Source organism: Megalobrama amblycephala, linkage group LG17 (genome assembly GCF_018812025.1).
Source record: "Megalobrama amblycephala isolate DHTTF-2021 linkage group LG17, ASM1881202v1, whole genome shotgun sequence".
NCBI lineage: Eukaryota > Metazoa > Chordata > Actinopteri > Cypriniformes > Xenocyprididae > Megalobrama > Megalobrama amblycephala.
The window spans coordinates 7619994-7645978 of record NC_063060.1 but is presented as its reverse complement, the minus strand read 5'-3'; the positions used below and the strand labels follow the sequence as shown (position 1 = coordinate 7645978).

General features: G+C 37.5%; 1 protein-coding gene across 1 annotated transcript; it reads left to right on the top strand.

Moving 5' to 3' along the window:
- Positions 1-1214: 1214 nt before the first annotated feature.
- Positions 1215-23071, top strand: ghrhra (growth hormone releasing hormone receptor a). Its single transcript, XM_048164786.1, has 13 exons — positions 1215-1893; positions 2547-2655; positions 6891-6998; positions 11910-12010; positions 12455-12552; positions 12715-12847; positions 14487-14640; positions 15690-15750; positions 16046-16115; positions 16278-16369; positions 18484-18613; positions 18729-18770; positions 21165-23071. Exons 1-13 carry the CDS (start codon positions 1849-1851, stop codon positions 21318-21320), a joined length of 1299 nt encoding a protein of 432 aa, XP_048020743.1. The 5' UTR covers positions 1215-1848; the 3' UTR covers positions 21321-23071.
- The last annotated feature ends 2914 nt before the right edge of the window (positions 23072-25985 follow it).

Below are 25985 nucleotides of genomic sequence, written 5' to 3'. Positions count from 1 at the left end.
GAAGAGGGTTACTAGCTGGCTGAGCTAGAAGGCTTTTGTGTGAAGCCTTCCCGTGATCCTACAACAGTCCGGATGGATGGATGATTTTACTAATGATATGTTGTTTAGGTTTGAGTTTTCTCATCTTTCTTCAAATGTGTATCAATCGTAGATCAATGAAAGGGAAAATTAAGTGTTCTTAAGTAGGATCGCCACATTGTATCTGACTGATCTGGACAAAGAGGTTTTTTTTTTGGTGTGGAATAAAACTGTGTGATATTCCTTTGACAACATTACCTATACCTTAAACAATACTATTTTGCAGATTATTTTTGCAGAATCTAATATTGTCTCTCAAACGCAGAACAATATAAAGGAAAACAATTCATCATAAATTGTCCTAGGATCACCACATTCTAGCTGACTGATCTGGACAAAGTAATGTGGAGTGGAATAAAAGCATTTGGTGCTTATCAAAGGTATTTCGCCTCTGACAAGCCACTGTTGTTGTTCACAACGTGGATTAAGTCATGTGTGAAAACAAACCTTATACTAAGCGTAGATTTGAACAGTCTAAAGGGTCTATCAGTTGTGGAGATCTTAAGTCCAATGCCTTAACCACTCAGCCATCCTGGTCTGTTTAAATTAGGTTGATGTTACTAAAGGCCTTTCTGAGTGGAGCCTTCCCGCAACCCTATGGTCTGGTATGGATGATGGATGATGTTACTAATGATATGTTGTTTAGGTTTGAGTTTTCTAATCTTTCTTTGAGAGTGTATCAAACATAGTTCAATGGAAGGGACAATTAAGTGTTTTTAGGATTGCCGCTGATTGATCTGGACAAAGTGACTTTTTGGAGAGGAATAAAACCATCTGTGACCTGTTGCATAAACTGGATAGTGGATCTGGATTATCTGGATAATGAAGCCTGTCAAGGTGATTTCACTTTTTCACAAAAATCAACCTCCTCATCAGAAAATGTCAGAAAAATAGCTAATTTAGAAAAAGAAAAAAAAATTAGATGATGTAATAAAAGCCAATTGGAGGAGCACAGTCCACCATAGTGATTTAAATAAATCTAAAAGAGAGCAAGTAAAGTTAATAAATGAAACAAAAATAATTATATATGACAAATATGGGTTAAATGTTATTAATTTGGTTTATTAAAAATTCTTATGCACTGTAAGCAATCCCACAACATATATCAAGCATTTGTTTTGGGGATGGGAGGCAAAACCACAAAATTTTAGTTATGTTTTATAAGCGTTTTTGACATTTATATGTCTGTTTATCAACCTTGGCTTTCATTTGTGTAATCTTACTGTCTGTTCCACCAGAGATATTCAACAATGAATGAAAACTGTGCCGACCAACCCCAGTGCCAACCAATCCTGGTCTTCCCTGCAAAATCCCTAGAAATGGCTCAGTGTTTTTACCGATGTTGATTTAAATTATTCACATTCATCAGATGATATTTCCTCTCCCCTGAATCATCTGCCCCTGTTTAACAAACTAAAAATAGATGTTTTCTCATATTAAATATTGATGCATCAAGCACGCTTTGTCTACAAAAGAACGAATCAAAAGTAGCTTACCTCTACAAAAATCTCTGAAACGATCAACATTCTCCAGATGCATTTCACAAACAGGCTGCTTATATATTCAGCTGTGAAATTAGGTTACATTTAAAGTCAATCCGACTGTGCGCGCTCCACGGCCCTGTGATGAGGTCGCGCACACGCGCATCAGTCGAAGAGAGAGCGACTGTGTGTGACTTCAGTCTGTCGAGTCTGAATTGAGCAGATCGCCTGTTTGAGGAGTTACAGGGATATTTCGTGTCCCTTTGTTTCATCACACAGTGACTCAAATATGAAGGTTCTACATCTGTGTTTATTCGCGACTTTTTGGAGAGCTGTAAGTATTTAATGTTACACATTTTCTCCACATTTTATATTATATAGTGACCATTATATATGATATATTTATTATTATACAGTGACCATTATATAAAACTAATAGCAGATTCCTTTCAGAATGTACTGAACTTGCGTATTCGTTTTAATGTCTTGCTCAGATTTCTGCAAACAGTTACTGAGTTATGCGCATCTGTCAGAATACATTTATGGTAATATGTTTACGAATACGTAAAAACGCTAAAGGAATCATATTGGAATTTCCATCATGACTTTAAATCTAGAATTCTGAAAAGTAAAAAAAAAAAAAAAGTATCCTTTCTTTCTCACTATATATTGAACAAAGTAGGCGAACTGTACCAACTGTTTCTTATCCCATTACGCGTCTTTTAGATTGACTTCATATTATAATAGAAACACATTCCCTTTTTTTTTTTTTTTTTTTGGAGAGAAAAAAATAAGACAATTGTGACTTTATGTCAGAATTGGGCAATCGGAAGCATGACTTGTTTTAAATCAATTTACAGTTTTGCATTACTTTAAAAAAGCTGGTATCAATGCCAACTGTAAAATGCAAACATCTTGTAATCTACTGTATGTAGACTATGCTGGATCATGTGCATATGGATTTATATATATTTTTTTCCTCCTCAGATGCATGCTATCCATCCAGATTGTGCTATTATCTCCCAGCTTATCCAAGATCAAGAGATCTGCATCCAGACTAGGAAGAGAGAGATGAAGAACCAGTCCCAACAAACAGGTTGTACGGATGAAACATTACATTAAACTATATATCATACTGATGAAAAATGCATATGTGGGTGTGTATATATATATCAGTAGCTGATGTGTTCATTCTTAGCTTGGCCTGGTTAACTAAAGATGATTATGTGCAATTACCATGCAGAAATTTAACCATGTTACTTTAATTGAATATAGTGAGGGAAATGAAGAAAACAGGTTTTAAACTAGTCTCAGCAGAACTTCAGCATTTACTCACATTAGACATGTGGTTCTCGAAGACAGAGCAATTCTGTAGTGTCATGTTAATGGATTACTACTAATATCGAAGTGTTGTCCTTTTTAATAGGACTTTAATTGGTAAATAACATACAGGCAGTCTGGAAACAGCTAAGCACTGTGGGAAATATCCCCACAAAACCTCTTTAGACCAGTCAAGCATAATCTCCGATGTGATTGCAGAGTTATTATTCATTTGAAATGAGTTTTGATTGGGATTCTGATTACGTTCCTTCCTGAGACTTAAGTTCTATGAATAGATCTTTGTTGAATGAGATTTATGCAGACAGACGGTTCAACCCACAGGACATATGATAATTATGTTACGTGGCAGCTTGAACCTCCGGAGATCTGTGTTCTTACAACTTGACAGTGTGAGTGGAAGTAAAGATTGTGTGAAATGGTGTTCCTGCATCACATGTTCATATATGCTTTATTTGAGCTTTCCTCAAACAAGCTAAAATGCAACAATATTGTTATCTGCCTATGCAAGTTAAATTAGGAATCCATGTTGGTTAATAGAACATGTGCTATGCCATGGTTGAATGCAAACAAAATTCAGCAGAACAAAAAAGCTTCACTTTAGGATTTACAATAATAATAATAAAACAGCAATTTGAAGGATTACAATTTAATCAAATTAATTGCATCACTTGCAAATTAATTAATCACAATGAATTCTGTACATCAATAGTTGCTGAAAAAAAACTCCAAATATGTTTGTTGGGGCTATTCTCACACAACAAGTTCTTGTATTCAATCTGCAGCATTTTTAAAATTGCTGATCCATGTATATAGACTGTCTGTCTGACTGACCGTGACCTGCAGGCTTTAAAAGGACATGTCTTCCCCTCAGCAAGGACATACATGGACAAAGCTGTCTATGTCTTTAAGGCAAAATGCAGTAGTCTCTTAAAAAATGGAGCTTACAAACAGGGTTTTCCAGCCTAATGAGTCATAAGACCTTTATAAGATTGTATGATGCCATAACATAACCCAGGAGGGATGCACTTTGCCTTTGTTAACAATGGTATATCTAAAGCAAAGCAAAACATAAATCAAGCATCAATAACTTATCTAACAAGCAAGACAGAGCAGGACCCTGGAGTGGACTCTCTCTTGCAAACAGGACCGGTGGAAGTCAGCTAAGAGACATGCGCTGCCCAGGCACGCAGGACAACCATGGCGTAAAAGGTGAAGACTGCCCTCTTGGCCACAGTAGGACTGATGGGGAAATGGGTGGCTCAGGAATGTCCTCTATGGCCGTGACTGACAGACAACACATAATAGTGTCAATGTACAGCCCACGACAGGACAGACAGGAAGAGTGGGCTGCTCAGGGACGGCCACCGTGTCCATAACAGGGAGAGCAGGCTGCTCAGGGACCAGCAGACTTGGGACCACTCGAGTAGGGTCCTTCAAGACCACTGGATTTGGGTCCACTGAAGTCAGGACCGTCAGGGCCACTGGATTCGGGTCCAACAGAGTCATGTCCTCCAGGACCATAAGACTTGGGACCACCGGAGTTGGCTCCTCCGGGACAACTGGACTTTGGACCACTGGAATCGGGTCCCAAAGGACCACTGGATTTGGGTCCACCGGAGTCAGGTCAACCTGGACCATTGGACTTGGGACCACCAGAGTTGGGTCCTCTAGGACCACCAGACTTGGAACCACTAGATTTGGGTCCACTGAAGTCAGGATCTCCATAATCTCAGCCTCAGATATCATGCCCACAGACCGTTTGGCTGAATGTCTGATGTTTATGGCACACTTAACTGGAAACATTACGGGATTTTTGAAGTCATCATCTAGTTGGTTGAATTCTACAGGATGTCTTGGAGATGTGTGTGTCACATTCTTTATTGGTCTGCCTGGAAACAATTCAGCAGAACAGAAAAGCTTGACTTTAGGATTTACAATAATAATAATAATAAAACAGCAATTTGAAGGATTACAATTTAATCAAATTAATTGCATCACTTGCATATTAATTAATCACTATGAATTCTGTACATCAATAGTTGCTGAAAAAAATCTCCACAGATCGTTGGCTGAATGTCTGATGTTTATGGTACACTTAACTGGAAACATTTAGGGATTTTTGAAGTCATCATCTAGTTGGTTGAATTCTACAGGATGTCTTGGAGACATGTGTGTCACATTCTTTATTGGTCCGCCTGCAAACAAATGCCGTGACACCAAACCCCTTGTGGAAGAAGAAAGCCGTCGTGTTTACAAATGTGACAATGCACGCTTTTCAGGATCAACTAAACACTGGATTTTCAAAAGTATGTGAAGTTTGTGCAACATTCTTGAATTAATACTTTATTAGATGCACGCCGGTCTGTTATTGTAGGGACATCGACTTTACATTTTCACGCCCCTAAACATGACGCAGAACAAAACAAACTGTGATTGGTTGCATTCCATGTCAGTCAAATGTCTCTTGGATCAAATGTCCTTGGCCAATGAAACCTGCGCTCTTCTGCCATCAGTCTGAAGGTCTGATTACTCTAGACTAGTTCCTCCAGGACCACTGGATCCAGGTCCATCAGCATCAGATCCTCCAGAACCATCAGACTTAGGACCACTGAAGTCAGGTCCTCCAGGACCATTGGACTTGGCACCACTGGAGTTGGGTCCTCCAGGACTACTGGATTCAGGCCACTGGAGTCAGGTCCTTCTGGGCCATCGGACTTGGGACCACTGGAGACATGACCTCCAGGACCACTGGATTTGGGGGAGCGACAGGAGCCCTCCTTCTCCTGCACTTGCAAGGGTGAGGTGATAAATAGACGGCATCTGCTGGAGAAGCTGCAAAGCTTTTTACCTCCTCATGGAGTGCTGCAGTGGTCTTGGGTGCCTCAGGAGATGCTGCAGCAGTCAAGAAGGTGGGCTGCAGCATGTTTGGCCACCTCTCAGTTCTTCCTTCTTTGATCCGGGTCATTGGAGGACTGGGGCATCCACTGACTGAAGGTGGAGTGGAGGGACAGTCAGTGTGGGAAGATCTCATGCTGCATGGGGACTCTGATTCCCAATGGGATTCACAATGGTTTAAATGGTGCATATAGTCCCAAAAAGGCAGCCTTATAAACTTTATTGTCTAACAAAAATAGGCTTCATTAAATTGAGAAAGTATCTTCCAAATAATATCCATGTCACCATGTATGTCTGCCAAATGTCTGAAATCTGTTGAAGACTTGCAATTACACAAACCATATTCCTGAGTTAATTTGCAATGCATTCATGCCCTGAATGTATTTTACCTTATATTTTTTGTACTCAAAGTATTGTGATACTCCCAAACTGAGTATAAAATATTAATGTTGCCATGAATAGCCATAGACATCTAGGTCATTCCGCAACAGAGGTCTTGAATATCTTAAGGCACTGTAATACTAGAACCTTTCCCATTCTTTAATACTCTTGATTCTTGATTTTTTTCCAGACTTGAATTTGTATTGAACGCAAATATTGACTAGGGAACAGAAGTTTACTGACCTTTTAAAACCGGATGCCTGTACAGCTAATGAATATTCAGTGATATCATAAAGACACTGATAGTTGTTGTCAAAAAGTTGCATCTAATTGGGGTCTGTATATGCCTTTAGGCAGCAACCAGAAAAAAATGTTTTACATGCAGATGGATGAGCAGTCAATAAGAGTTCATCCAATGCAATCACTGACCTGAACATGTTAGCATGAGAAAAGACTGCTTTTAGACTTGTATATAAATTAACCCTGTCTATAAGATAATATAGGCTGACTGGTGCCGCTCTGTTAATGTAGATTAATTAATCACTAGCTCACTTGAATCATTTTGTGTCAGTCATACAACTGGAAACTTCTGACTTTGGAAATATTGGTCAAGGAAAGGACGAGGGATGAAAGGAAATTAGCTATACTGTATTGTCAACAGTTTTTGTTAGGCTGATTTTGACTATGTCATGACAGTTCCTCTGTGTGTCTCAGGATGTGGGACCGATTGGGATGGGATCCGCTGCTGGCATACAGCCAATTCTGGACAACTCATTAATGTGTCCTGTTCCGAAGTCTTCCAGCATATCTCTAACACTCAAGGTCAGATCAATCAATCAATCAATCAATCAATCTATCTATCTATCTATCTATCTATCTATCTATCTATCTATCTATCTATCTATCTATCTATCTATCTAGCTAGCTAGCTAGCTAGCTAGCTATCATTTCTTGGGCTCATCGTTGCTGTCATTCTTTATCATTGGCTGGTGTGACAGAGCTTCAGGCTCATGTCGCTTGAAAAGTTTGTCAAACAGCAGCAGATTTTTTTTCTTCTAAAGGCTGGTGTGCAATAACCGTGGCTGAAAGCTGTCACAGTTCTAGTTAGGGATTGTAATATTGTGCGGGTTAGTAGTTTTTATAGTTACAGGGCAGTGATTCTGTGGAATGTTTGAATATGCAGACAGAAAGTCATAGAACCCTAGAGATATTGGGATTTAGCTGCCACTGAAATGACCTGTGTATATGCACTCAAGAATGGATTTTTGCAGCTGGCTAAATTTAGTTAATTAAATTTGCTAATGCAACACAATTCATGAACATTTTTTCACAGCTTAATTTCATGGCATGCGATCAATTTGAATTCCTAAAATGGAAATTTACTTAATCCATTTGCCTTGGGACTACATGAATAATTTTCGTTGGCCATAACTAGATATATGGAAATACAAGATGACACAGATTTGGGGCAGATATTTAGTGCTCTACTAAATTAAAATAAGGTTACTTTATTTTTTCTTGTCGCATGTCCGAAAAAATAAATGCTTTATAAAAAGCCAAAAAATTGGAGTGACCAGAGTTTGAACACTATCTCTTTACATTTTCATTCTGTGTGAAAGGCATAACAAAAAACTGTTTATATAGTACATAATCATAATTCTAATTTAATTTGGACTGCAGACTCTGGTAGAATATAACTTTTTGCCAATAGAATCAGCAGCAGTGGTGTGGTGGATATCAACGTCAAATAAGGATTGCGACGAATGTGAAAGTCGATCATTTTACCCAGCCCCATTTAAAGGTGCCGTAGAACGTCTTTTCAAAAGATGTAATATAAGTCTAAGGTGTCCCCTGAATGTGTCTGAGAAGTTTCAGCTCAAAATACCCCATAGATTTTTTTTAATTAATTTTTTTAACTGCCTATTTTGGGGCATCATTAACTATGCACCGATTCAGGCTGCGGCCCCTTTAAATCTCTCGCTCCCTGCCCTCTTGAGCTCTCGACTATAAGTGCAGTTATACACTGCATAAACAAAGTTCACACAGCTAATATAACCCTCAAATGGATCTTTACAAGATGTTCGTCATTCATGCTGCATGCATCGATTCCTGTGAGTATAGTATTTATTTGGATGTTTACATTTGATTCTGAATGAATTTGAGGCTGTGCTCTGTGGCTAACGGGCTAATGCTACACTGTTCGAGAGATTTACAAAGAATGAAGTTGTGTTTATGAATTATAGAGACTGCAAGTGTTTAATAATGAAAATAATGACGGCTCTTGTCTCCGTGAATACAGTAATAAACGATGGTAACTTTAATCACATTTAACAGTACATTAGCAACATGCTAATGAAACATTTAGAAAGACAATTTACAAATATCACTAAAAATATCATGTAATCATGGATCATGTCAGTTATTATTGCTCCATCTGCCATTTTTCGCTATTGTTCTTGCTTGCTTATCTAGTCTGATGATTCAGCTGTGCACAGATCCAGACGTTAATACTGGCTGCCCTTGTGTAATGCCTTGAACATGGGCTGGCATATGCAAATTTTGGGGTCATACATATTAATGATCCCGACTGTTACGTAACAGTCGGTGTTATGTTGAGATTTGCCTATTTTCCGGAGGTCTTTTAAACAAATGAGATTTATATAAGAAGGAGGAAACAATGGAGTTTGAAACTCAACATATGTCTTTTCCGTGTACTGAACTCTTGTTATTCAACTATGCCGAGGTAAATTCAATTTTTGATTCTAGGGCACCTTTAACCTAGTCCTTATGTAAGATTAATCTTTTACTCTTGTTGTGTTTCCTTCGTTGCTTGTCAGTGTTTTCATAAAAAAACAAACAAACAAAAAAAAAACATGTCAGGGATGATTTTTTACAATTCATTTTTATAATCCATAATTTCATCAAAATTCTCTTCAACAAGGAATTATAACGTCTTTTACTGCCCCTAAATATTAAACATGAGGTGGTATATCACATCTGTGTGATTACTTTTCCCCTAAATCCGGAAATGTTGGATTAAATCTAGTCTGGTTTTGTAAATGTTTTAAATCCTCTAGAAGTGCTTACAGATCAGGATGTTCAGATGACAGACACTTACCAACAGATCTTAATCAGGGCAGCCACCATATTTCAAAATGAGGATGGGAGGGAGAGATGTAGTACAGATGTACATATATGTGTGCGTGTGTAGCCTACATCTGTACTACATCTATCCCTCCCTTTCTCTCTTTTGAAATATGGTGTCTGCCATATTAACACAAATGTGTGTGTGTGTGTGTGTGTGTGTGTGTGTGTGTGTGTGTGTGTGTGTGTGTGTGTGTGTGTGTGTGTGTGTGGTCCTGGTAAACCCTACATTATGGTGACAAAATGTCCCCACAAAGATATCAATATCCCAAATCGTTGGGATTTTTTGGTCCCCATGAGGAAAATAGCTTAATCATACAGAATGATTTTTTTAAAAAATGTAAAAATGCATCTTCTGTGAAGGATAGGTTTAGGAGTAGCTTTAGGATTAGGGGATAGAATATACAGGTTGTACAGTATAAAAATTATTATGTTTATGGAAACTCACCATAAAACAGGAAAACCCAACATGTGTGTGTGTAGGACGTGTGTGTGATTCAATGTTCATATTCATAATAATATCCCACTTTATTCTATACCTTATTGCAAACCCGATTCCAAAAAAGTTGGGACACTGTACAAATTGTCAATAAAAAAGGAATGCAATAGTTTACAAATCTTATAAACTTATATTTTATTCACAATAGTATATAGATAACATATCAAATGTTGAAAGTGAGACATTTTGAAATGTCATGTCAAATATTGGCTCATTTTGGATTTCATGAGAGCTACACATTCCAAAAAAGTTGGGACAGGTAACAATAAGAGGCCGGAAAAGTTAAATGTACATATAAGGAACAGCTGGAGGACCAATTTGCAACTTATTAGGTCAATTGGCAACATGATTGGGTATAAAAAGAGCCTCTCAGAGTGGCAGTGTCTCTCAGAAGTCAAGATGGGCAGAGGATCACCAATTCCCCCAATGCTGCGGTGAAAAATAGTGGAGCAATATCAGAAAGGAGTTTCTCAGAGAAAAATTGCAAAGAGTTTGAAGTTATCATTATCTACAGTGCATAATATCATCCAAAGATTCAGAGAATATGGAACAATCTCTGTGCGTAAGGGTCAAGGTCGGAAAACCATACTGGATGCCCGTGATCTTCGGGCCCTTAGATGGCACTGCATCACATACAGGAATGCTACTGTAATGGAAATCACAACATGGGCTCAGGAATACTTCCAGAAAACGGTGAACACAATCCACCGTGCCATTTGCTGTTGCCAGCTAAAACTCTATAGGTCAAAAAAGAAGCCATATCTAAACATGATCCAGAAGAGCAGGCGTTTTCTCTGGGCCAAGGCTCATTTAAAATGGACTGTGGCAAACTGTGGAAAACTGTTCTGTGGTCAGACAAATCAAAATTTGAAGTTATTTTTGGAAAACTGGGACGCCATGTCATCTGGACTAAAGAGGACAAGGACAACCCAAGTTGTTATCAGCGCTCAGTTCAGAAGCCTGCATCTCTGATGGTATGGGGTTGCATGAGTGTGTGTGGCATGGGCAGTTTACACATCTGGAAAGGCACCATCAATGCTGAAAGGTATATCCAAGTTCTAGAACAACATATGCTCCCATCCAGACGTTGTCTCTTTCAGGGAAGACCTTGCATTTTCCAACATGACAATGCCAGACCACATACTGCATCAATTACAACATCATGGCTGCATAGAAGAAGGATCCAGGTACTGAAATGGCCAGCCTGCAGTCCAGATCTTTCACCCATAGAAAACATTTGGTGCATCATAAAGAGGAAGATGCGACAAAGACCTAAGACAGTTGAGCAACTAGAAGCCTGTATTAGACAAGAATGGGACAACATTCCTATTCCTAAACTAGAGCAACTTGTCTCCTCAGTCCCCAGACGTTTGCAGACTGTTATAAAAAGAAGAGGGAATGCCACACAGTGGTAAACATGGTCTTGTCCCAACTTTTTTGAGATGTGTTGATGCCATGAATTTTAAAATCAACTTATTTTTGCCTTAAAATGATACATTTTCTCAGTTTAAACATTTGATTTGTCATCTACATTGTATTCTGAATAAAATATTGAAATTTGAAACTTCCACATCATTGCATTCTGTTTTGTACAGTGTCCCCACTTTTTTGGAATCGGGTTTGTATTTGAAAGTAGTTTTATTCAGAGTTGTTGCTGGTCAGACTCGCTCTGCTGTTCAGATCGCTCGGGGTAAAGCAGGTGAAGCCGTGAAGCATGTATGGGGGCTGAAGAACACCTGTTCTGCCACAGGAAATGCAACCAGCAGCAGGTTTTGTCCCAGCTGTAGTGATCATGTTTTCCCCTAAGCATTCTCCAGGCTTCTGTAGGTATTTTTGGAAGTGTTATGAAATGGGAATTGTGCTTACTGCTCTCTGAAATGAGGGCTGATCAGCAGGAGTCTGTAACAACTGACAAACTTGAGACTTATTTGGCACTCAAGCGTATGAGAGATTTTAATGATTGTGATCAAGACAAAAGTTTTTTAAGTCCTGTTCTCAAGCAATAAGGTTCAGTGAAATTTTTCCCTTCAGGGACAAATGCTGCAGTTTTGTCATCTTTAAACCATAATTCTTTGCTGTTTTTTCGGCAGGCTTTATATACAGGAACTGCACGGCTCATGGCTGGAGTGACCCGTATCCTCCATATGCGGAGGCCTGTGCATTTGAAGACGATTCAGAGTCTGGGACTGTGGTGAATATATTCCCATAATACATGCATAATTGACAGCAATGACCATAATTCTGAAAACATTAGCTGTGTGGAGTGGCTTGGTTTGATGAATGACTTCCAGTGCATGTTGAACTTCCCATGATGACCACTAGTGGTCGCTGTTTTTTGTTTTTGCACGGTGCTTTGACTTCCTTTCTGTTCATTTGTTTCCTGTTCTTCTTTTTGAAATTGTTTAGGATTATTTTAAAACTAAGCAGGTCATTAATCTCTTCATGCTTAAATAAAAAACAATAATTACCCAGAATATACATAGTAGTAATTTTTTGGCCTTTAAGAACTGGAAGGGTTTTACTACAGTCAGTTTTAATCAAAATCCAAGGTATTAGTTACTGACACATAATGACATATCTGCTGGAATAGTTTGACTTGTCATAAATGACTTTTCTCTCTGCCTTTATTTTTCAGACAACTTACTTATCGACTTTGAAACAGCTGTACACTGCAGGATATGCAACTTCGCTTATATCACTCATTACCGCTGTTATCATATTCACATGCTTCAGGTAACACTTATATATTATCGTTATGATATCCAAAAGCAATTGTGATACATAAAATGGAATCAGGGTGAATGAAAATATCTGTAAATATTCACTATGCAATCTTCAGAATAATGTTATATTATAATATGTTTATAAGTACCTATCATGCTCTGTTCATTCCAGGAAGTTCCACTGTACCAGAAACTACATACACATCAATCTGTTTGTTTCCTTCATCTTGCGGGCTAGTGCAGTCTTCGTCAAAGATGCCGTTCTGTTCTCAGATGAAACTCAGGACCACTGTTTAATGTCCACGGTGAGCGAGAGTGTCTCTGTACGATGAAGAATTCACTGGTTCACATTACCCTCAAAAAGTCGCTTTGCATAAAAGCATCTGCTAAATTAATAAATATGTAATTTCACTGTGAAGGATTAAACTAGCTATTATCCGGAAGAGAATTACCAATCAAAAACTACCATGGCAAGATGTGAATCCATAGAATCCCTTCACTCTTAAACTACTACTATATTTGAATATTTTGCAGTAAGCTTTGTATATATGCCATAGTTAATTTGTAATCAATGACATATACTTTCTTTTATTGCACATTATTTTCTGATTTGGGATCCCATTATTCATGGGATGTCTAGCTTATTGCTTCATAAAAAACATTAAGTACCAAGTCCTGTGTCTGTCATTTGTCATTTGTAAGTCGTTTTGGACAAAAGCGTCTGCTAAATATTTAAATATAAATGTAAATATTTTGAATTAGCTTTTATTTTTATATATTCAGTTTGAATTTGAATTTTAGTATTTTGTTATGTGTTTTTTTTTTTTTTTTTTTTTTTTTTCAGTTTTTGCTTATTAATATTTCTATTTAGCTTTATTTGTATTTCAGTTTTAGTGATTTTACTATTTCCAACTTCGTATTATAAATATTTATTTATGATGGTTGCCCAGGCAACATTTACAATTTTCATTTAATGGGCATTGCAGAAAATCCTTTACTTATTACCTATTTGGTATTTTGGGTCAGAAATGACCCGCCTTTTTAATTACTTGTAAATCTCTCATAATGCTATATTATGACTACATATTGGATTCAGTCTTTCTGTCAACTTGTTTTCTTTCAATTAGCACAGGCTTTGTATTTCTTTTTGGAGCTAATTGATCATAGATCTCATTGATCTGAGCTCATGCATCTCAGTGTTTTAATGAAAAAAGTTCTCTCAAGCTTATTCAGCTCAAAAAACGTAGGTGCGTAAGCTCAGATCAGTGAGGCCTACGATCATTCAGTTCCAGATAGGAATACAAAACATGTGCTAGCTGAAAGAAAACAAGTTGGTAAAAAGATTGAATCCAACATTTGGCAATAACATAGCATAACAAGAGATTTATAAGCAATTTTTTTTGTAGGCCGGTTATTTGTGGACCACCACAAAAGATCAAAAAATGTTGGAATAACAATAATTCAAAAGAATAGCAGAGTCCACATAATGATAACGGCACAGAGAAACGTTAATGTTGAAATCACTTTCAGAACGTTTTTTCCAGCTGATGAATGATAAAAACATTGACAGCCAATCAGAATCCATTCCACTTTAAAGACTTTGAGCATTTAAAGCGGCAGACGACAAACCTGCCGCACGCTTAGAATAAAAAGAATATTATCTTTCGTTGGTGTGGATGCTAATAGTTATCATTATGGTTATCATTATGGCTTATTTTCAAGAAAAAGAAAGTCCTTTCTGGGTAAAATGACCAGAAAACAATGTGAGACTTTTTTAAGTTTAAGTTTTTAATAATACTTCATTTTAGCTTTATTTCAATTACCAAAAACAGTTATAACACTGCTATTAAAGTAAGCCTTTTCATGTTTAAATGATGTCGATGTTTTCCAGTGCAGGGGATGGTTGTGCTCTCATTCTGTATCTGTGTGTGTTGTTGTTTACAGGTAGCGTGTAAGATTGCTGTAACCTTCTTCCAGTTCTGCATCCTGACTAATTACTTCTGGCTGCTGGTGGAAGGCATGTACCTGCAGACGCTCCTCGCCCTCACGTTCGTCTCACAGAGGAAGTACTTCTGGTGGTACATTCTAATAGGATGGGGTTGGTACATCCTGAAAAATGGTTTCCTGGAGAAAGGCTTTGTGTAATCAGATTAAAAGATGAACATCTCCGGCAGTCTGCCGAGATTTGAGTACTAGAGGAACTATGAGTATAGTACAAATGAGCAGTTTGTGTCACCAATGTTGGGGAAAGTTACTTTTAAAAGCGTTACAACATTGTGTTAGTGTTACTCACTAAAAAAGTAACTGTGTTAGTTACTTTTGATGTAAAGTAATATTACGTTACTTTTGTGTTACTTTTTCTCACCCGTGCTGGGCTTGCTTTTTTGTTTTATTTTTAAAAAACAACAAAAAAATAGTTATGTTTTTGGCAAATGTAAAAGCCCTTTCACACCAAAAGTGAAATAAATAAGCCTCAGGCTGAAAGAAATGCAAATTCACGCCTGTACAGTAGAGGACGCAGCTCAAACAAACCTTTCAGCTGTGCTGCCATTCTGGATCACAGAAGAATAGGACAGAAGAAGAAAGTTCAACACTCTTACTTCAGCAATAAAAACATGAAACACAAATGTGATGTTTAATCTAAAGTCATTTTTGCTTATTAGTATGGTTGAATTGGATCATCGAAGGTCAGCAGCAAAGACATTGCTTAATAAAGTGAAATTAAATACATAAAGTATATTTGTGTTATTTAACATTTAATTATTGCAGGTTTGCGTAATATTTTGAGTTTGCATTTCACTGATTTTATTAATTTTAAGGAATACTGAATCTGTTTTTGTGCAAGTGAGATGAGTAAATGCATGTTCACATTTAGTCAATAACATCATGTAACAAAGTAAATTGTGTTGTTACATATTTGAAAAAGTAACAGATATCTTGTTGTAAATTTAAAAGTAATGTGTTACTTTACTAGTTACTTGAAAAAAAGTAATCCGATTACTTAACTTGTGTTACTTGTAATGTGTTACCCCCAACATTATGTGTCACATTATTTAGATCTGTTCTGAAACAAATGATATGTTAAAAACATGCAGGTTGTTTTATGTGAATTTGGAGAAAGTATGCATTGTCTATTTTTTTTTGTAGGTGTCCCCTCAGTTGTGCTGATCGTGTGGGTGTTGACCAGACAATTCTTTGATAACAGAGGGTATGTCACATCTTCAACTTTAAAATTATCATGAAACTAAACCAAACTGACCCTATTTACTTTCTTAAGACACTTTCCTGGTCTTGATTGTGAATTATTTATTGGTGCTAAAATATTATCCAAAAAAAGAGAGAAATGTTTGTCTTTGTAATATTTCATCAAAAAGTAGAACTTGTTCCATCTCTGAGATGACTTTCTTTTTTGGCAAAGTCCTGCCGTAAATTTTTTCCCAGAAAAAATGGGTTGAAAATGTAGTTTAATGCTATTACAATAAATAATTTTCTCATGTTTGCAGATGTTGGGATGACACAGATAATATGAACATCTGGTGGATCATTAAAGGACCGATCACAGCATCACTGTTTGTGAGTTATGATGTTGTTGTATGTCAGATTTTGATTTTTTTTTTTTTTTTTTTTTTTTTTTTAAATTTTACATTTATTCAAACAGATACAGTTATTCAGAGATATTACCTGATATATCACCTGCTCTACTGTTATGTAGCTCTTTCTATGTCTGTCTGACAGGCTAATATCATCATCTTCCTAAATGTGATTCGAATCTTGGTTCAGAAATTGAAAAGTCCTGGAGTTGGTGGCAATGACACGGGTCACTTCATGTGAGTCAGATGATACTGTGCAAGAAGTGCTGAAAATTAATGTTTTGCAAGGCCTGTTAATGGTGGGTGAATTGAAATAAAAAAATACCAGTCATAATTATTTCTTGCCAGCCATTTAGCATTTTGTCTTTAAAATATTTGCTTTTGTCAAACTAAAAATGCACTCTTAGAAAAGAAGATTCAATGGGATTCTATATAGAACTCTAGGGTTCTTGACTCTGTTTTAAAGAACACTTCATGCCAAAAAGGTTTTATATAAGGAGAAATACCTTAAATGATTGCATAATACTGTCATGTTTAATGGGTTATTTAGTGATAAAGTATGTTAACAAGCTGTTTAATTCATAAAATTTAAAGGTGCCCTACTTTTTTTTAAAAGATGTAATATCAGTCTAAGGAGGCCCCTGAATGTGTCTGTGAAGTTTTAGCTCAAAATACCCCATAGATTTTTTTTAACTGCCTATTTTGGGGCATAATTAGAAATGAGCCGATTCAGGGTGTGTGGCCCTTTAATTCTCGTGCTCCACGCCCCAAGAGCTCGCGCTTGCCTTAAACAACATAAAAAAAGTTCAAACAGCTAATATAACCCTCAAAATGGATCTTTACAAAGTGTTCATCATGCAGCATGTCTAATCGCGTAAGTACAGTGTTTATTTTGATGTTTACATTGATTCTGAATGAGTTTGAGGCTGTGCTCCGTGGCTAACGGCTAATGCTACACTGTTGGAGAGATTTATAAAGAATGAAGTTGTGTTTATGCATTATACAGACTGCAAGTGTTTAAAAATGAAAATAACGACGGCTCTTGTCTCCGTGAATACAGTAAGAAACGATGGTAACTTTAACCACATTTAACAGTACATTAGCAACATGCTAACGAAACATTTAGAAAGACAATTTACAAATATCACTAAAAATATCATGTTATCATGAATCATGTCAGTTATTATTGCTCCATCTGCCATTTTTTGCTATTGTCCTTGCTTGCTTACCTAGTCTGATGATTCAGCTGTGCACATCCAGACGTTAATACTGGCTGCCCTTGTGTAATGCCTAGATCATGGGCTGGCATATGCAAATATTGGGGGCGTACACCCCGACTGTTACGTAACAGTTGGTGTTATGTTGAGATTCGCCTGTTCTTCGGAGGTCTTTTAAACAAATGAGATTTACATAAGAAGGAGGAAACAATGGAGTTTGAGACTCACTGTATGTCTTTTCCATGTACTGAACTCTTGTTATTTAACTATGCCAAGGTAAATTCAATTTTTGAATCTAGGGCACCTTTAATCAAATCCATAAAATGAATAAATCCATAAAATGATCCCATTATGGGAACCCTAAAAAAAGTAAACATATTACATATGCTGTTCTAGATGAAACCAGGATAGAGTCAGACAGATGGCATGTGTTAATGTGAGAGAAACGCATATCTTCACTTCGCTGCAAAAAAATGTCTGTTCACTAGAAATCGGCTTTACACGCTGCCAGGTTGTGCTTCATGCATGAATATTTTTTAGTTAGACTGTTCATGCAAAGGTGAGTTTCTATTTTAGTGTCTTGTGTTGTGTCTTAATACCTGTACCTCCTGATAATGTAAATGCAAAGATGAAGAGAAATTGCATTTAGCCCATTATCCAGAGGCTTACTGGTTTCTGAAAGTGCAGATCTGTCTTTCAAATTTGATTATGTGCCATTTAAGTTCATACTGCCACTGGGCTTGACCTTGCAACCCCAGCATTTATGCAAGCACTAACTTTTGGTTATTCTCTAAATCAAAAATAAAGGGATGAGGCCTGGTTCAGTTGTGTTAGTAGTGTGTTGAAACTTGCAGTTATGGTAAGGGGCTTGACATTTACCAGACACACTTAAAAGGGAATGACCAATCACAGCACACTGGTCCAGCTGGCCAATCAGAGCACATTGCACTTTTTGGAAGGAGGGGCTTCATAGAGACAGGAACTAAACAGAGCGTTACTGTGTTTTTTGAAACTTCAAGCATGAAAACCTGTTTTAGTAGTGCCCCAAAACAAAATCAAGACTTTGTAAAAGAGCATAATATGACCTCTTTAAATCAAATAATTGATTCATGATTTTCTTTGATAATCACACAGGAGACTGGCCAAGTCCACCTTGTTTCTAATTCCTCTGTTTGGGATGCACTACACTCTGTTTGCCTTTCTGCCAGAAAACACGGGTGAAATAGCCCGGTTCTACATCGAACTCGGCCTGGGATCCTTCCAGGTACAGATAAATTCATTTGTAATGAAAAGTTGATCTGCTCAGTATTATATTACAGATTCAATAATGTGGAAATGTCCATTTTATTCCTGAAAGTCTTGTTGTTTTTTACTCACAGGGTTTTGTGGTGGCACTTCTTTATTGTTTTCTCAACGGAGAAGTAAGTATTCCCATAATGGAAAAATTCTACACGATATCGATATAATATTTACAGTTACAAGTCATAGAGATTTTAGAAAATGCCTTTAAGATGTTTATGATTTAGAATGTATGTAAAACTGAGATGTTTATCAGATGTTTGTACACAGCAGATGCTCAGACGTACGTGTGCTATCTGGGCTACAATACAATATCTGCAATCACAGAAATTCGCATTCGGACGGGATTAGATTTCTCAGAGGACCGTTGAGTCTGGAAAAAAAAGTAGGCAATATGCCCTGGATTTTTTTATTGAGGTTGTGTAAGAACAACACAGAAAAGACAGATTCGAGCAGGATTAAAATCACAAAGTATGCCTGTGAAACACGAATTTCTATAACATGAAAACTAGTCCCGTCTGAATAGGGCTTTTTCTACACAGTGCAATTTTCTGTGAAATCTGTCAACATTGGCTGCCCAGATTTCGGCAACACGCATCAGACTGGAGGAGCCTTAAAGGGATAGCTCCCCCCAAAATAAAAATGCTGTCATTAATTACTCCAAACCTGTAAGACTTTCGTTCATCTTCGGAACACAAATGAAGATCTTTTTGATGAAATCTGAGAGCTTTCTGTCCCTCCATTGACAGTCTACGCAACTACCACTTTGATGCTTCAAAAGTTCATAAAGAGAGTGTAAAACTAATCCATATGAATTGAATGGTTTAGTCCAAATTTTCTGAGGAGACTCGATTGCTTTATATGATGAACAGATTGAATTTAGGCTTTAATTCATATATAAACAAAAGCTCAAACGAAAACCAAGAACAAACCTCTTCTGGAAGCTCAAAAGTGCCACGTAACACACAATAATGAACCTCATTGTTTTGTGAGGAAACTCAAACGTGCTGCGTAACATGAGAATGAACCCTATTGGTTCTTGCACATCAAGCGAACATGCTTGAGCTTCCGTTTACCAAAAACTGATGTGTGAGTTTATGAATGTTTATATGTGAATAAAAGCATAAATTCAATCTGTATATAAAGCGATCAACTTTTTGAAGTGTCAAAGTGTCAGTTGCGTAGCTGTCTATGGGGGATTAGAAAGCTCTCAGATTTCATCAAAAAGATCTTCATTGGTGTTCCGAAGATGAACGAAAGTCTTATGGGTTTGGAACGACATGAAGGTGAGTAATTAAAGGATTAGTCCACTTTTAAATACACTTTTCCTGATAAATTTACTCACCCCCATGTCATCCAAGATGTTCATGTCTTTCTCTCTTCAGTCGAAAAGAAATGAAGGTTTTTGAGGAAATCATTCCAGGATTATTGTCCTTAAGGTCAAAATTACAGTTTCAGTGCAGCTTCAAGGGTTTTAAACGATACCAGATGAGTAATAAGGGTCTTATCTATTTATCTATCGATTCGCTAGATAAGACCCTTATTACTCATCTGGTATCGTTTAAAGCCCTTGAAGCTGCACTGAAACTGCAGTTTGGACCTTCAATCTGTTGGTAGCCATTGAAATGCACTATATGGAGAAAAATACTGGAATGTTTTCCTCAAAAACCTTCATTTCTTTTTGACTGAAGAGAGAAAGACATTAACATCTTGGATGACATGGGGGTGAGTAAATTTATCAGGAAAAGTGTATTTAAAAGTGGACTAATCCTTTAAAGGGTTAGTTCACCCAAAAATTAAAATTATGTCATTAACGACTCACCCTCATGTCGTTCCAAACCCGTAAGACCTCCGTTCATCTTCGGAACACAGTTTAAGATATTTTAGATTTAGTCCGAGAGCTTTCTGTTCCTCCATTGAAAATGTATGTACGGTATACTGTCCATGTCCAGAAAGGTAATAAAAACATCATCAAAGTAGTCCATGTGACATCAGAGGGTTAGTTAGAATTTGTTGAAGCATCGAAAATACATTTTGGTCCAAAAATAACAAAAACTATGACTTTATTCAGCATTGTATTCTCTTCCAGGTCTGTTGTCAATTCGCGTTCACGACTTATTGGTGCATTACCGCCCCCTTCTGCTCCAGACAGTGACGCTGCTGACGTGTTATCTAGTGCGCCCAAGCTTCGTTTACAGTCTGAGGGAGACACACGCTGTATTCAAGCTATTCTACATTGTTTGTATTTTGGTATTGCTATATTTTTTAAAATGGTGCGTAGGTGTGCATGTTGCAGATGTCCTAATCACGTCACTGTCTGGAGCAGAAGGGGGCGGTAATGCACCAATAAGCTGGATGCCAACCGCCATAAAACAGGAAAGAAGAAGAAGAAGCAGCATCACTGTGTGAAAGCGGATATATACAACATATATCATTAATGACATAATTTTCATTTCTGGGTGAACTAACCCTTTATACCCTTTTAAGTATGAGAAATACTTTCTCTCCTCCTTCAGGTACAGGCAGAGTTGAAGCGCAGGTTGTGGACGTGGCAGACCCAGACTCACCTGAGTCCCAGTAAAAAGCGTCAGGTCACTGTTACTCAGATCATGATGCATGAGACTGCTCATCCACAGACTGACATCTACAACGGCTACATCACGTCTGTGTGAACACACCTGGATGTTGCAGGCGGAACAACATGCTAAAGACTTCAAGAGCTTCCCGCTCGGCTCTGGAGTGTGGAAGACGGTCGTATGAGATGAAACAGGTCACCGTATGGCACTTATCAAGGTTGTGTTGAAAATACCAGAGTTATGGATTTTTAAAACTACAACGAGATGTTTGTGACACAGCAAGTGTGTGGAGGTTTGAGTAAGATTTGATTGAGGACCAGTGGATAATGTGGCCTGTTCCTGAGGGTGGCATTTTTGGCAAATGGCTGATTGACATTTTAAAAATCTGATTGTATCAGTATTTGATTTTGGTATGAGAATGATTATAAAATGTTAAGAATTTTATTTACATCCTCAGTCTTAAGCTAGATGCCGTAATTTGTAAACTGATAGTAGCCTACCACAATTCATATTTATCAGTTTGGAGGCATTTCATTCTTAAAGTGATTAATATTTATTATTGCTGATGATGTGCCATGACTCTAAAGGCAGGCATACACTGCGATTTTCATCCGATTTTGAGCCGAATTCTGACTCGCGCAACTCTTTTTTGAGTCGGGCCGATTTTCAGCTTTGTCGTGTGTCGTTTGTCGTGCAGTGTACACGGGGAAATGAGTGGCGATAAACCTCTCCCGACTGGCAAGCGCATGGTCGGATGAAGTTCTGGCATGTCAATTTGGTCGCCCCTCGTGAGGATATCGCACAGTTGAAGCAGAGCTACGAACCGACTTACCTGAACTCTGTGGTTTTCCCCCCACTGCGCCTGCGCGAAAAAAGAAATTAAACCAATCTTCAATGCAGCAAGAAAGAAAACGAAAAGAGGGAGATCTTTAAGTTCTGTAGCTATCAAACTAGCTGCAATTTAGCAAAATGTTGCTTACCTCCAGTTCGTGTTGCATGATGGATAAACCCACGTCTTTCAATCAAGCCACCTGGGTGTAGCTACATAACCGGTGCCTCTTGTATTAATTTACTTGATCATATGTTTCGCTTTTCACTTTCTATTTACTCATGTACGCTATTTAATATTCACTTTATTTTATTAAAGGCGGAAATGTGAACTGTTGTCCATCATTTGGCAATTGGTGATAAAGAAAAATGTCACGTCGCAATATAGGATTTTTTTCCATTTTAAACCAGGAAGGCGAGTCAGTGTCTACTTTATATCACACAAGCAATGTGCAAACTTTGCGCGAGAGTTATGCCGATGAAGACGTCTCAATCCCCTGTCAATTATTCACCAGCCTTTACAAAAAAATAAAAGTAAAACCGACGAGCTTTCGGTGCAATATTTCTCTTGTGGCCCATAATGTATGTAGTGGGTGAAAAAATGAGAAGAGAAGTATTTCGTATTAAACAAGTTGTTTTTGAAGTGAAGCTGCTTTTCATTGACTGATTATTGCAGTCTTCGGACACATAGGCTACTGTTAATAATTTTAATTATATGCCTTTAATTCATTGTATAAATGTCTTTAAATAATTTTCAGTGAGGAGTAATTATAAGCTAATCAAATCTTTTATTATCCTCGCAGCAAGTCAGTTATGCATGATGCTATGAAATATTGCGGGCCAAATGAATTGTAATATCAATTTAATAATAAATAGGCCTACCCTATACTGCTGCTACTACTAATAGGCCTACTTCTAATAATAGGCTAATTATTATTAGGGGCCAAGCACCGAAGGTGCGGAGGCACCTATTGTATCCGTTGGCGTTCTTTTTTTTTTTTTTTCTTCTTCTTCTTCTTCTTCTTCTTCCGCTCTTGAAGTCTATGAGAGCCCATAGAACCGCTTGCAGGAAAGTTGTGAAATTTGGCACACAGTTAGAGGACAGTCTGAGCTATGTCCATAGCAAATTTGGAGTCTCTAACTCAATCCCTCTAGCGCCACCAGCTGTCCAAAGTTGCACTTATGTTTATGTTGATAACTTTTTAACCATAAGGGCTAGAAACAAAATTCTTTTTTCCTCTAATTCCTTGGCTCAAGCCGAATCGATTGCACCCTATGACGTCATTTTCCGTCATGAAAATTTTTCCGCCATTTTGAATTTTCTGAAAAACCTACTTTTTCGAACTCCTCCTAGGCCGTTACTCCGATTTTCACGAAAATTGAACCAGATCATCTTCCGACCATGCTGACAAAAAGTTATGGAATTCAAGTTGATTGCTCAAACCGTTTTCGAAAAACACACGAACGAATTGTACATAGCGCTTGCGAAAATAGAAGTAAGGCTGTATCTCTGTAACACTTTATCATATTCAGACCAAACTTGGTACATGTCATCACAAGCATGACCTGAGGCACCATGCAGTGTTTCGGCGCAGCGCCACCTACTGGTGCGGAGATATGGAAAAATGGCTATTTTTGCTTATAACTTCTGATGGGTTTGGCCAAAAATCATAAATTTGGTCTCGTTGGATTCGGGGAATCATGCCGAGTCGAAGGATGTCCAATTTTCCCACTTCGGCCATTTTGGCCGTCGGCCATTTTGAATTTTGTGCTAAAATGCTGTATTTTACGAACGCATTAGCGTATCGTTACGAAACTCGGTATGGGTCATCAGCACAATGCCCTGAAGGAGCCTGAGAAGTTTCGGATCAGCGCCACCTTGTGGTCAAAAGTTATAACAAAATGTACAAAAATGTTAATAACTTTTGACTGTATTCACCAATTGTAATGAAACTCGTCTCAGTAGATTCCTTGGGTCATGCTGAGAACATAGATATCAAATTTGCCATAGTCAGCTAAACTTCCTGTCCGCCATATTGTTTTTCTTTAAAAACCTACTTTTTCGAACTCCTCCTAGACCGTTGCTCCGATTTTCACCAAAATTGAACCGTGTCATCTTCAGACCATGCCGACAAAAAGTTATGGATTTCAAGTCGATATGTCAAACCGTTTTCGTATACCAGAGCAAAGAATTTGAGGCATGATGCAAAAACGACTCTTGAAGCTGTATCTCTTCAGTGCTTTGACATATTGACACCAAACTTTGCAAGTTCCATTGTCACCTCACTCTGACCATACCACAACAATTTGGACACAGCGCCACCTATTGGTCGAAAGTGATGAAGCAGTAAATCCTCATTTTTGATCATTTTTCAGCTCTTTTGCCTAAAATGATCTTAATAGGTCTTTAATTGCTCACTGTTGCAGTTAGTCTGATGCTCCCAGCGGTGTTGGCTGGCTTCTTGTGCCGTTTTTGTGCTTGGCCCCGTAATTGCTGCTTGCAGCTATATTTATTATTATTATTATTATTATTATTAAATATATAAATTGGAAATGCTAAATCCTCTTGATATCCTCAGCTGATGCTTTTGACAATATCTCTGGAAACATATTGTCAATCGGCGCATCCCATACGTGGGTTTATCGTGCATATTTCAAACGCATAGTGTGAGCAGTCGAGTCACGTCTCTACCATCGGACCGCATAGTGTGAGCACATAAATCGTGCGTTTTGGCTTTACATCGCACGCGATCTACTCGTACAGTGTGAGTTGGTAACCTTGCTGAAATCGCACAGATATCGCACAGGGTATGCTCGCCTTTAGGCAGGGGTGTCCAAACTCATTCCTGGAGGGCCACTGTACTGCAGAGTTTAGCTCCAACTTGCCTCAACACTACTGCCTGGAAGTTTCTAGTATGCCTAATTAGACATTGATTAGCTGGTTCAGGTGTGTTAATTGGGACTGGAGCTAAACTCTGACGGACAGTGGCCCTCCAGGAATAGGATTGGACACCCCTGCACTAAGGATAAAGGTTAGGATTTCCTTACATGCCAATGCTTTTTTATAACTGTTTTTTAACTTATGACATGCTTTGATTTGAACACTTTGTACATTGACAGAAACTGATAATAATAGTGTGCATATAGATGTATTTAACTGGTAGTGTGGTACAGTTTGATTTCTAAGTGTACACTTCTGTTCACAAGATTGGGGTCAGTAAGATTTTTTTAATGTTTTTAAAAGAAGTCTCTTATGCTCACCAAGGCTGCATTTATTAGGTCAGAAATAACTGAAATATTGTGAAATGTTAATGTAATTTATTGCTGTGATCAAAGCTCCAGTCGTCAGTGTCACATGATCATTCAGAAATCATTCTGATATGCTGATTTGCTGCTCAAGAAACATTTCTCATTATCAGTGTGGAAAAGAGTTGAAACTGATAGTTTTTCAGGATTCTTTAATGAATAGAATGTTCACCATTTATTTAAAATATAAATCTTTTGTAATATTATATATGTCTTAGCTCTCAATTTTGACCAATTAATGCATTCTCACTTTCATTTCTTTCAAAGAAAATCTTACTGACTCCAAACTTTTAAATGGTATTATACGTCTGCAGACATTACAGCTGAATGCCAATAATGTACAATGTTAACTGGAGCACTTAGACTGTAAAAAAAAAATAAAATAATGGAAATTTCAAGAGTTATGTTACACTAAGAACAATGTTTACAGCTTTAAAAATGCATTATATTGTAATTAAATAATTTTAACTTTGTACCCTTTTTAGAGATGTTGACATTTTTATGCTTCTCCTTACTTTTGATTTTCTATTAAATATTAGATCAAATTACAGCTGACTATTTTAATATTTCATATATTTATGAAAATATGTAAATGTATCAATTTCCGTTGACTGCAGGCTTTAGTGT